General features: G+C 38.9%; 1 protein-coding gene across 2 annotated transcripts; it reads right to left on the reverse strand.

Moving 5' to 3' along the window:
* Nucleotides 1-567: 567 nt before the first annotated feature.
* On the reverse strand, nt 568-9,988 carry LOC143737765 (uncharacterized). 2 transcript variants are annotated; one of them, XM_077229633.1, is made up of 21 exons: nt 8,792-9,988; nt 8,080-8,275; nt 7,770-7,939; nt 7,588-7,689; nt 7,073-7,304; nt 6,688-6,707; nt 6,382-6,495; nt 5,670-5,865; nt 5,360-5,529; nt 5,178-5,279; nt 4,666-4,894; nt 4,413-4,585; nt 4,230-4,320; nt 3,747-3,847; nt 3,576-3,667; nt 3,386-3,497; nt 3,169-3,244; nt 2,909-3,091; nt 2,670-2,822; nt 953-1,142; nt 568-799 (listed from the first exon to the last, which is right to left on the reverse strand). In XM_077229633.1, the coding sequence occupies exons 18-21, from the start codon at nt 2,991-2,993 to the stop codon at nt 772-774; spliced, it is 456 nt and encodes a 151-aa protein (XP_077085748.1). In that variant the 5' UTR covers nt 2,994-3,091; nt 3,169-3,244; nt 3,386-3,497; nt 3,576-3,667; nt 3,747-3,847; nt 4,230-4,320; nt 4,413-4,585; nt 4,666-4,894; nt 5,178-5,279; nt 5,360-5,529; nt 5,670-5,865; nt 6,382-6,495; nt 6,688-6,707; nt 7,073-7,304; nt 7,588-7,689; nt 7,770-7,939; nt 8,080-8,275; nt 8,792-9,988; the 3' UTR covers nt 568-771. The 2 variants fall into 2 exon arrangements, 1 of the variants encoding a protein (XP_077085748.1); XR_013203707.1 differs by lacking the exons at nt 568-799; nt 953-1,142; nt 2,670-2,822; ... (11 more) ...; nt 6,382-6,495; nt 6,688-6,707 and having other exon boundaries at nt 7,186-7,304; nt 8,828-8,905; nt 9,003-9,117; nt 9,581-9,988.
* Nucleotides 9,989-12,568: the final 2,580 nt, after the last annotated feature.

A 12,568-nucleotide genomic window follows, 5' to 3' on the forward strand; every position in this document is an offset into this window, starting at 1 on the left:
ATGCATTTTCCCACCTCAGGCATGAAATTCTAATCAATTTTGAGTGTTTTTTCTTAATGAAAGTTGTTTTGAAGTTCAACCCCGTCACAGACCACTTGGACCCTGTTCAAATATAATTTAAAAAGATTTTCAAGTAAATTCTTGTAGAAGCTTTTCAATAAGATGTCCCTTGTTTGATATTATTTATTGCATGTAGAATTTTAGTTTTAAATTCTCACCATTTGAATACCAAATCAGCTCATGAAAACTTTATCTAACATTGGTCTTCATATCTTATCACAAAATATGCCTTAACATTAGGATTTAATCAGGCTTTCGTATTTTTTCCCGATTATCCAACAATATTATTGATCTGTGTTGTATTATTTTCAGGTTATCACTGTGTAGCTGCTTTGATACAATCTGAATTGTAAAAAGCGCTATATAAATAAAGGTGACTTGACAGGTGTGATTTTACTTAGCTCATATATAAACCTTACAAGTCCAGAAAAGTGGAACAACAGTGTAACACTGACAAGGCTCCTTTTTGCCCAGGCAAAATGTAATGGGAGACCACACATGGATTAAGATACAAAAAAGTGATTTATTACAGTAAATATATGAGATGAAAAATTAGAAATAAGCAATAATCAGTATAAATGATATGGTATGAAAAAGTGTGGAGTAATCAGTCATATGGCAAAAAGGCGAACAAAAAGAAAAACAATGAGATACAGGAGCGGAATAGCAGCCATGAAAGTTCCTCACACTGCCCAGGCTGCACTTAATCGATTACAGACACCGGCCCGGTAGCTCCTCCCTGAGAGACACAGACACAAACAGAGTTAACATTAAACATGTCCCTATTCAAACTCTGGAAAACAAATGTAGTAGTAATGTTATCTTTACTCAATCTGACAGGTTAAAAAAAATAAGGGTATTAAAAAAATGACAATTTTCACATAATCATTACCTGCACTCCTCCTTTGATTTTAGCAGTCCAGACACCAGTGAAAATGAACTCTCAATTTCCTCTTCCAGCTCTATAGCAGAGCCCTGAGGGCCCAAAACAGCCTTGTATTGAAGATGCACCTCTTTCAACGTATCCGAAACTTCAGATAGACGTCTTCGGCAGAGACAGGAAAGGCCGTTGTTTTGCTTGTCTGTAAGTGAAAAGTGAAAAACATCCAAATTACCATGACATACATTTACATTAATTCATTTAGCAGATGCTTTAAGTTAAACCCAAAGTAGGACAACAATATGCAAGTGCTATGACCTTTCCCAATTTGATCTAATGCAGTACAGAAACGTTTTTGGGTTTATTTTGTTAAGAGAATAGCAGATGTTTCTTAATAGTGGCTATGGACTCAGCAGCTCTGGTTGAGATAGGCAGATCATTCCACCAGCAGGTAAGTTATGGTAAAGGTCTGAGAAAGAGATTTTGAGCTTCTTTAATATGGCACCACAAGACGTTGTTCGCTTACAGAGCGCAAGTTTCTGGATGGCACACACCCACCTTGCTTTGTAATATTTGTTATAACTCCTCAAAATTAGATCGTCAGTGTAATGTTTTTCAATTGCTTTCTAGTAAGATATGTCTGTTGTTAGGTAAAGCTGAAGTATGGTGTCATTTAGGGTTGTGCCGATAGACGATAGTATCGTGTATCGACGATAGTCTGAGATTTCGCCGATGGCAGATGCCTTTGACGATATCAATACGATATTGGCTCGTTTTACCATGAACATATTAAATTATTATTATTATTATTATAAAGCTAGTATTGTTATTAAATTAATATTAGGAACAACAATTCATTTGCCTTGCCTAAATTCATAACGACATCACTTGCCTAACACTTGCGACAACACCGACACACGCGTATGAGGACTCCTCTAAGAAAATGTTTTTAAAACAGAATAAAAAACTAGGCGTACATCCCACATCAACATTGAATTGCAAGGTGATCCATAAACAAATTGTCAAGAGTGCTTGTTTTAACAGATGCTCGCATATCTTATAGCCTACAAATCCAAGATGAAAACGGCATCGTTGTTCGTCGTCAGTAGCCTATTTTCTTTCCATAGCACATTAACAAAAAGTTTAAAGACACTAATAACACTAAAAACAATACATTTACTAAATATTAATAATAATAATAATAATATCACTAAAATTATATAGGCCAGTCTTTAGTTCACAAACACAGCACAACTCTGCCATCTGTGAAAATCAAAACCAGCTTCAAACACTTGTTTAACAAGAAATATTCTTGTAATTTTTTCACTGTCATCATATAGGTCCACAAGAGAAATACTAAGCCAGTAAATTAAGATAGTCGCTATAGCCTACCGTTATATCCCATCGTCGACTCTGAGAGAACGCGGAGTTAATGCAGCGACAGCCGAAAGCTCAGTCCGTTTCTACTTTCACTTTGTTAATGAGCGCGTTTACAGGCACGTTCTTAACCCGATTATTCTGAATAAACTGACAATGCATGTGGTCATGTAAACAGATTAACCTGTTTTCCTTTATCGGAGTCAAGTCATAAGTTTAAGTATAAACCGATCGACTTAGCCAGATTTCTGCCCCGATTTCAGATTTAACCTGATCTAGCCTAGTAATAAACTAGGTTGATTCCTTGGTTACTTCCTTGGTTGATTGGTATGGTTACAAAGATGAAACTTGCCTTCCGCTGAAGTCTTTCTTTTAAGAGTTGCCTGCAACTTCTGCAACCATGAGCAGTGCTGGAGCATCTCCTGAAGAAGTATTGTCCTTTCCTCCTCCAGTCTCATTTTCAGCATGGCTTTGTTGAAAATTTCTAACTTGTCTTCGATTTGTGCTACAACAGAAGTAAAGAAAATGTATAAATAACAATTGACTTGAATCTTTACAAAATAAATCAGATGCCTCAGGAAACTCCCTTACCGCTGCCATGAACCTCCCACGGCCATGTTGGGGATGGGTTGTCTCCTGATAGTGACTGCTCCACTTCATTTAGATCAATTGCCATAGCAGGCTCATGACTGTTATAGGTCTCTATGTCTTTCAATAGCAGTCTCTTGCTCTCAGCAATTTTTCTCCGCAGGCGGTAACGGAACTTTCCGCTATCTGTAAAGACAAGCAGAAGGTATAAAAAAATGACCAAAAATACAGTGAGCAATTATCTATAGACAATGTCATTCTACCATTTTGGCGGTATAGAGCCTGCTTCCGCTGCCTCACATTAAGGTAACGTCCCTCAATGGGAAGTACCTGTTGTATCTGGAAACACAACACAAAAACACAGGCTTACAGAGATACTGGCAAGCAGTATAGTAAGCAGTAGACAGCTTAAATATCATGATCTATGATCGCCGCCAATGAGCAAGCACAAAGAGAAACATGTTATTGGTTGAAACTTACCACCAGCTGCCCATTCCCTCACATCAGACACCCACACTGCTTCATCGGGGTAAGCCAAGCTTTCTTTAAGCTCCGCTAGAATTGCCGTCTCCTCCTGAAGCCTCTGGCAAGTCTAATTCGACAGTTAAACGATACAGTTACACAAAGCTACACAATAACCACAAATTCGAACCATTTACAGAGAACAGACCTTCACATATCTTGCAGACAATGCCCGATGAAGTGTTGTGAATTTTTTGTAGTTCCAGGCCATAGCATGGATTGTAAGCATATCCACACGTGCTGTTGAGAGTAAATGTTGAGTGAAAATCATACAATAAGCAATAAAAAAATTAGATTAGAAGAGAAATTCTACAATTACCTCCTTTTGACATGTATTTAGTTGTTAAGGCACAGCGGGAGAGGTAGCTGTTCACCTGCAGTTGACCCTGCTCCTTCTTGATTTTTGCCACTCCATGTAATCTAGAAGAAGGCATGTAAGGGATAATGTTATGTCCGCCGGTCATATCGAATAATAAGTAACGACAAGGCGAACCGGACCCTGACACGCAGCAGAGGGACTTATTTTCCGATGATAGTTAAGCATAATAAACACACTTAAAGGAATGTGCTGTAGCGTGCATGACACTTAGGAAAGGCCTGGTTGATGTTAGCCCCTGGAGATCAGGAAGGATGTTTGCGGATTTGTGTAAATATTGTAAATGAATAATGTAATAAGGTAAATGAAACACACTATAAACACACTGTATATACTCCTTGTAATTTGAAGCTGAGGGCAGTTTTTTCACACAATCTTGGCTGTAAAAGCATTCTAATTGATTTTAAGAAATAATTTGAAACCTGCCTGTTTCACAGCTTTATGCAAGACATCAACAAATGTTGACACAGATGTGTCTTCTGCAATAAATGCTCCTTCAAAAGACGAAGAGTCGCAGCTGAGGAAAAAACCAAACAGAACATTAATCCATGCTGAATATTGAATATAAAAAAATCCAGATCAGTCTATACTGGAAGAAAAAAATATCACCTTCTGAGAAGCCGGTATAGCTTCCTGTTGCCATCGACAGAGATTGCCAGCATGTCTGGTGTGCAAGCGGGGCAGGTGAAAGGTGCACCGCAGGACATGCTGTCTCCCTCAAAAGCACAATATGAAAATTTGAGGAAGCTGCGCTGCAGGGTGTCCCCGCACACATGTCCTGACTGAAAGATGCATTATATTAAATGTTACTTTGGAGATGTCTACATATGGTAAAGAATTCTATAATATGGTGAACACTTACCCGCCCTCCACACTTTGTACGGTGCTCCAGCAGCTTTGCCAAGGCTTGTCTGGACAGTGCCGGAGCAATGACTTTTAGTTCCCTCACACTGCTGAAAAGGTTGAGGGAATAGTGGAGAAGCTGGTGGAAGCTGGCCAGTATCCACTGTTTATGAGGTCCATGAACTCTGGAGCCCACTGATGCTGGCATGTTTGGCATGCAAACAATGGCTGGTGCATGTCATAACGCCCTTGGGTAATAAGAAAACAAACCCATGATTACCTGAGTTTTTAGAGAAAATCAGCTGGCACACCTGAAGACACAACTATGCTGGTGTGATTCTACTCAAGATGTAGCCATCTTGAGTAGAACCACACCAGCATAGTTCAAATAAGTATATATTTTTTGGTTTATCATAATGACAAGATGTATTCTATCATTTTTAAAGCACTATTATTTTTCCTTGCAAAGTAAAGGCAAAAAAGGGGGAAACAGCTGAATATTGAAAAAAGATCAGAGTTTAGAAATATTACCATTGATGGAAATTAAAATGACCGCTTTGCCAAGTGACACAGTTATGCTGGGGACATCACAGGGACATTTTTGAGTCACTCTCACCGTTGGCAAAATACAAGCTAGCAAAGGAAAGATAAACACAAAATGAGCCTACTAGATTTATTAGTTAAGAGTACAAAAGAGTTTTGCAATTACCTACCTTGGTCGTGTGAGCTGTATCCTCCCTCCCCTCCAACAAAGTATTTGGATGGGGGAATAGCTTTAAAAAAGCCCTCAAGGACTGACTCCCTATCGTGGAGTGGCCATCTTCTGTGAGTCTTGCGATCACAGGTTTCACAGATCCACTGGTCTGGCAGACACTCTCTGCATCTAGGAATGAAATCAATGAACCAATATAGTCACCAACTCTTTAAAACAGCCCTGACTCCACCATAAACATGCAGTTTATCCGATACATGTAGACACTCTAAAAACCTACAAAGTATGAAAGAACATTAATGAGATCTCACCTAACAACTGCAGGCTTACAGCAATGGCTACAAAACGGTTGGCCAACATCCTGAGTTTGGATAAGGCATTTAAGGTGGAATGGCCTTGCCTCCTTCCATCTTTGTGAGGCTTGCTGCTGCCTGAAAGCTCATGATGATGATGCCCTCTGGATTTCAGGGGAGTCAGACATAGCAGAGAGGCTCTCCATGTTTTTTTCTGCAAAGACAAAAATTTATTTAATTGACAAAGGACCATTTCTACGCAGACCTATGATTTCATAATAATGGGTAAATATATTGCCAATGCTTTCAGTAACATACATTTCAGAACTTTTCCAAATCAACTTTCCAACAGTCTAAGGCCAAATTCAGCATACTTTGAAACATGTATCAGGGTAAATTGTATGAACGTGAAAATTAAGACGTAATTCCATTGGGACAAAATTGAAAATACTAAATTGATTGAAACAACAAAAAAGTGGTTCAAAAATAGGACTCAGGCCATTGTGGACATAATTTGTGGCTTTGAGGATTTATAAGCAGTTGATGTGGGTACAACTGACCCTTTGCTAAGCCACACCTGATACCGCCACAGGCCAATTCATGCCTTAGCAGGCCTTAACTAGGCAAGGGAGGTCAGGCAAGCTTTCGAGTTTTAACATTTTATGCCAGAATTTTACATGAATCCAGGATTTGGGTGAACTCTGCTTTCAGAACTGCCTCAGAAAATTACCTAAAAATATTTCAAATGTATTTGACCGTATTTGACCAAATTCCACTTGAGGATCAAGACTGGCTGCAGGAAGATCTTCAGTGAGCAGGTAGTTCCCGATCTGGTTGTGTGTAACTTCAACAGCACACAGAGAAATAAAACCAAGTTAGAGCACCAACACAACTTGATTTCTTGATAATGATGTGTAACCAATTACTATTATTATTATCACCGGTAGCTGAGGCTTTGGGCCACCCTCCACGCCTCCCCCTTGGCTTGCCATGCCCTAAACACACCATTTTTGGGATTGGCGGAGGGGTAACTTACCTCTGCTCCTCGGATTCTTTCTGGTGATTGAAGTGAAAATCATGATTAGGCTGTTAAATATATTTTTAACAAAAGATGCAATGGATATGAAAAAAAAAACCTCTTATCAAATTTTATACCCTATAAAATTTAAGGTGGAAAAACAATTTCAAGAAAGAATCCTTGATCAATGCATTCAGTTTGGCTGGACCAAGGAGTTCAAAAGTAAAAATCAACTCTATACCCATTTCATAAAAATGTTTGACAATTGAGAGCAGCTAGATACAATCACAGACTGAATGAGTCTGAGGTACCTAGGCTCAAATAATAGTCTACAGATTGATTATTATAGACTAAATATTACTTCGACCATTAAGGTTCAATGGATTTTTTTGCACGTACGTACTAATGCATAGAATAGGAATAGGACCCAATGTAGGCACTCTACATTGGCTTGTCTGGACAGTGCCGGAGCAATGACTTTTAGTTCCCTCACACTGCTGAAAAGGTTGAGGGAATAGTGGAGAAGCTGGTGGAAGCTGGCCAGTATCCACTGTTTATGAGGTCCATGAACTCTGGAGCCCACTGATGCTGGCATGTTTGGCATGCAAACAATGGCTGGTGCATGTCATAACGCCCTTGGGTAATAAGAAAACAAACCCATGATTACCTGAGTTTTTAGAGAAAATCAGCTGGCACACCTGAAGACACAACTATGCTGGTGTGATTCTACTCAAGATGTAGCCATCTTGAGTAGAACCACACCAGCATAGTTCAAATAAGTATATATTTTTTGGTTTATCATAATGACAAGATGTATTCTATCATTTTTAAAGCACTATTCTTTTTCATTGCAAAGTAAAGGCAAAAAAGGGGGAAACAGCTGAATATTGAAAAAAGATCAGAGTTTAGAAACATTACCATTGATGGAAATTAAAATGACCGCTTTGCCAAGTGACACAGTTATGCTGGGGACATCACAGGGACATTTTTGAGTCACTCTCACCGTTGGCAAAATACAAGCTAGCAAAGGAAAGATAAACACAAAATGAGCCTACTAGATTTATTAGTTAAGAGTACAAAAGAGTTTTGCAATTACCTACCTTGGTCGTGTGAGCTGTATCCTCCCTCCCCTCCAACAAAGTATTTGGATGGGGGAATAGCTTTAAAAAAGCCCTCAAGGACTGATTCCCTATCGTGGAGTGGCCATCTTCTGTGAGTCTTGCGATCACAGGTTTCACAGATCCACTGGTCTGGCAGACACTCTCTGCATCTAGGAATGAAATCAATGAACCAATATAGTCACCAACTCTTTAAAACAGCCCTGACTCCACCATAAACATGCAGTTTATCCGATACATGTAGACACTCTAAAAACCTACAAAGTATGAAAGAACATTAATGAGATCTCACCTAACAACTGCAGGCTTACAGCAATGGCTACAAAACGGTTGGCCAACATCCTGAGTTTGGATAAGGCATTTAAGGTGGAATGGCCTTGCCTCCTTCCATCTTTGTGAGGCTTGCTGCTGCCTGAAAGCTCATGATGATGATGCCCTCTGGATTTCAGGGGAGTCAGACATAGCAGAGAGGCTCTCCATGTTTTTTTCTGCAAAGACAAAAATTTATTTAATTGACAAAGGACCATTTCTACGCAGACCTATGATTTCATAATAATGGGTAAATATATTGCCAATGCTTTCAGTAACATACATTTCAGAACTTTTCCAAATCAACTTTACAACAGTCTAGGGCCAAATTCAGCATACTTTGAAACATGTATCAGGGTAAATTGTATGAACGTGAAAATTAAGACGTAATTCCATTGGGACAAAATTGAAAATACTAAATTGATTGAAACAACAAAAAAGTGGTTCAAAAATAGGACTCAGGCCATTGTGGACATAATTTGTGGCTTTGAGGATTTATAAGCAGTTGATGTGGGTACAACTGACCCTTTGCTAAGCCACACCTGATACCGCCACAGGCCAATTCATGCCTTAGCAGGCCTTAACTAGGCAAGGGAGGTCAGGCAAGCTTTCGAGTTTTAACATTTTATGCCAGAATTTTACATGAATCCAGGATTTGGGTGAACTCTGCTTTCAGAACTGCCTCAGAAAATTACCTAAAAATATTTCAAATGTATTTGACCGTATTTGACCAAATTCCACTTGAGGATCAAGACTGGCTGCAGGAAGATCTTCAGTGAGCAGGTAGTTCCCGATCTGGTTGTGTGTAACTTCAACAGCACACAGAGAAATAAAACCAAGTTAGAGCACCAACACAACTTGATTTCTTGATAATGATGTGTAACCAATTACTATTATTATTATCACCGGTAGCTGAGGCTTTGGGCCACCCTCCACGCCTCCCCCTTGGCTTGCCATGCCCTAAACACACCATTTTTGGGATTGGTGGAGGGGTAACTTACCTCTGCTCCTCGGATTCTTTCTGGTGGTTGAAGTGAAAATCATGATTAGGCTGTTAAATATATTTTTAACAAAAGATGCAATGGATATGAAAAAAAAAACCTCTTATCAAATTTTATACCCTATAAAATTTAAGGTGGAAAAACAATTTCAAGAAAGAATCCTTGATCAATGCATTCAGTTTGTCTGGACCAAGGAGTTCAAAAGTAAAAATCAACTCTATACCCATTTCATAAAAATGTTTGACAATTGAGAGCAGCTAGATACAATCACAGACTGAATGAGTCTGAGGTACCTAGGCTCAAATAATAGTCTACAGATTGATTATTATAGCCTAAATATTACTTCGACCATTAAGGTTCAATGGATTTTTTTGCACGTACGTACTAATGCATAGAATAGGAATAGGACCCAATGTAGGCACTCTACTTCATTGCATCTGAAAATTAATTTTAAAAAAAATTAAACGCCTAAAAAACACCTACCCTGGCTTCAGTCAGAGCATGTTCTAAGCTCATTTCAAGAGCCACCCGTCTCCCCTCCATGTAATTGTCATCTTGACAATCGGTGACACGTGTAGTTGTCATCACAGAAACGAGGGGAAGACAGAAAAAGAAGGACAGACACAGAGATGGACAGACAGAGATAAGAGAAACAGACAAAAATGAGAGACAGACTGAAAGACAAACAGTGCACAAATCCAGAGAGGTTGGTGCTTAAAAGGGCCTTTGGTTGTGGTGGTGTACTGGTAATATACTAGTAGGTGGGTAACGTTGGAAGAATCTAAAAAAACAAACAAACAAAAAAACACTTGTTTACGAGGAGGGAGTTAATGGGACAGAGACAATGAAATGACTTGATGGATAAAATATAACATTTTTGTGACTTATGCACAGAGCTAAATATATACCTTTTTTAATGAGCACCTTTTTTTCCATATTGAAAAATTTGATGTGATTCGCCACAATAGTAGTTATGAATTTGTATAGTTTATTATATAATTTTGCGTGGATTTTTAACAATGATACGTTAGGCTGTAAAACTAACGTTAAACAATCTGGCAACACCGTTCTTCATTCTGAACATTTATAATGTTGGATAATAATTGTGGGCTAATGTAATACTGAAAATCTTATATTCCCCTATGATAATAGGCTACCTTAGCCTAACGTTACATGATTATATGCGACAAAAATGAACTTGAATTCAATTAACGTTAGCTAACTTTGCTAGCCTGCAAAAAACGTATTTTGGTGCAGAAAACTATAACGTCTTCAATCATTTATCGTCATAAGAATGAAATGGCCACCTTACAAAGTTTCTAAACACAACTTCTTGTTCTAATTCAACAGTTTTTGATGTGTACATGTAAGAATAGTATCCATCTCTATTAATTAACTCTTCTACTTACCGAGTGGAAAATCGCAATGGACCTTGGGATCGACCCATACGGTGACGTCAGCGTTATTAATTAGAAGATTTAATAATAATAAAAAAGGGGGCCAAGATGGCGCGGTGTTAGGTGGACACGTTGTTGAACGTCTCGTCAGGAAATTTTGAAATAGGACGATTATAGCCATTATAATTTGACAGTTACTATTTATGAACGAGTAAGTGATTGCCTTCTTCATTTTAACCTCCTTGCGCCAATTCATCAATGGGAAGAAAGAAAAATAGACAAACTTCGAACGTGACAGCACACGGGCCCATGTCAACTATGGAGCCTATTCAATTTGCTGAAGGGAGCGATAGCGCCGTTTCCTCTGTGGATATGATTTCATCGAATAATGCTGATGAACACAACTGGTTCGATTCGAGTCCAGATTTTAGTGATCTTCTTGCTACTCCTCTGCCTGATACTCCCTTAAAACCTCCAACAAAACAAAACAAAACGGGTAAGCATGGACAGTAACGGCTCTACAGCTGAAATTCTGGCGGCCATTCGTGAGCTTTCTTGCAAATATGAAGAGATGTTACAGAAAATTTCTGCAATTGACACAAGGACTGAATCAACGGCTAAATGGATTGAGGCAATGTCGTCTGTTGTGACTCAACTTGTTGCTGAGGTAGCAACGCACAAGGAATCTCTGAAAGTTGTGGCAACAGAGATTCATGAGCTTCAAAAGATGAATAAAACCATGAAGGAAGAGGTGGGTGAATGTAAGCGTTACAGCTGGAGATGGACTTTAAAGTTACATGGCGTGAGAGAAAAGGATGGTGAGGATGTCCGTAAAGTTGCAATCGATGTCCTTAGCAATGTAGTTCCCGGGATCAGCGATAACCTTGAGCCTCGGCCTCGAGGCCGTCGACATTGCACATCGTCTTGGCCAGAGAAGAAATAATGGTTCCCACAGATCAATCATTATACTGTTTGCTCTGCGTCGTATTCGTGACACCGTTTGGCATTCTGCTAGAGGCTGCAAATTTCTTTTCGACAATAAGTTGCGACTCACGGAAGCCCTTTCACCAGAGGATAGGGCCGCCAGAGAAAAACTTTGGCCTAAAAAAGCCAGAGATGAAGGAAAGAAAGCCTCCTTTCGCGGTGCATTTGCCTTAATCGATGGGAAAAGATTCAACTTCTCTGATGTAAAATAGACAGGTTCGGTTCTGCGGTGCGGATATGATCTTTTTCCTCGTTGAAGGGGAAATATGACTGGTTCCTTTCATTCCCTTAGGCTACGCATTTTTGGAAGCCAGGCTTTGTTATTTCTCCGGTTGAACCGCAAACTCTGCTGTGTAGGTTGATAAAGATTGACCATGTTCAGTTCGATCGTTCAAGGTATTATCTATTGACAGGTGTTTTTGTTTTTTGACTAATGTTATCTAATGCTTTGCGCCGACAAGCAAGGAGGTTGAGTGATTATACTCTAATTTAATGTTCGTGAATTAATTTTGGTTATATATTGTTCCTATTTCAAAATAGATTTGTGCGGATTTTTTCAGACAAGAGGTAGCCTACTAAACTTTTTCTTTGTAAGATGGATTTTAAGTTTCATTATTTTTCTGTTGTATCCTTAAATGTGAGGGGTTTACGTGACGCTGTAAAGAGGAAAGCTGTTTATTTATTTTGTAAAAGCAGTGAGTCAGATGTAATTTTTCTTCAGGAAACGCATTCAAGTGATAGGGATGTAAAATTTTGGAAAAATCAATGGGGAGATGCAATTTACTGTAGTCATGGCTCTAGTCACTCGGCTGGAGTTTCAATTTTGTTGCACAAATTTAAAGGGCACATACTGGAAGTTAAATCTTCTGATGAAGGCAGATGGATTATTTTAGCGATTAAACAGGATAACTCAATCTTTATTGTTTGTAATATTTATGGTTTCAATTCCCGATCTGCCAACAGGTTTCTCTTCTCTCAGATAACTTCAGAATTGAATGAAGTAATTATCAAGTACCCAGACTCTATTGTGATTTTAGGCGGGGATTTAAATGAATGTGTGGATGACTCCTTGGACCGACTTCCTCCCAGA

This window comes from Siphateles boraxobius, unplaced genomic scaffold, assembly GCF_051911475.1.
Source record: "Siphateles boraxobius isolate OS27281-9 unplaced genomic scaffold, OSU_SipBor_1 130, whole genome shotgun sequence".
Lineage (NCBI taxonomy): Eukaryota > Metazoa > Chordata > Actinopteri > Cypriniformes > Leuciscidae > Siphateles > Siphateles boraxobius.

Coding starts and splice junctions, on each gene's coding strand:
- LOC143737765 (XM_077229633.1), bottom strand. CDS start 2,993: ATGGCAATTGATCTAAATGAAGTGGAGCAGTCACTATCAGGAGACAAC. Junction 2,823..2,908: donor GTGGGAGGTTCATGGCAGCG/GTAAGGGAGTTT, acceptor CTTCTGTTGTAG/CACAAATCGAAGACAAGTTA. Junction 800..952: donor AAATCAAAGGAGGAGTGCAG/GTAATGATTATG, acceptor TGTGTCTCTCAG/GGAGGAGCTACCGGGCCGGT.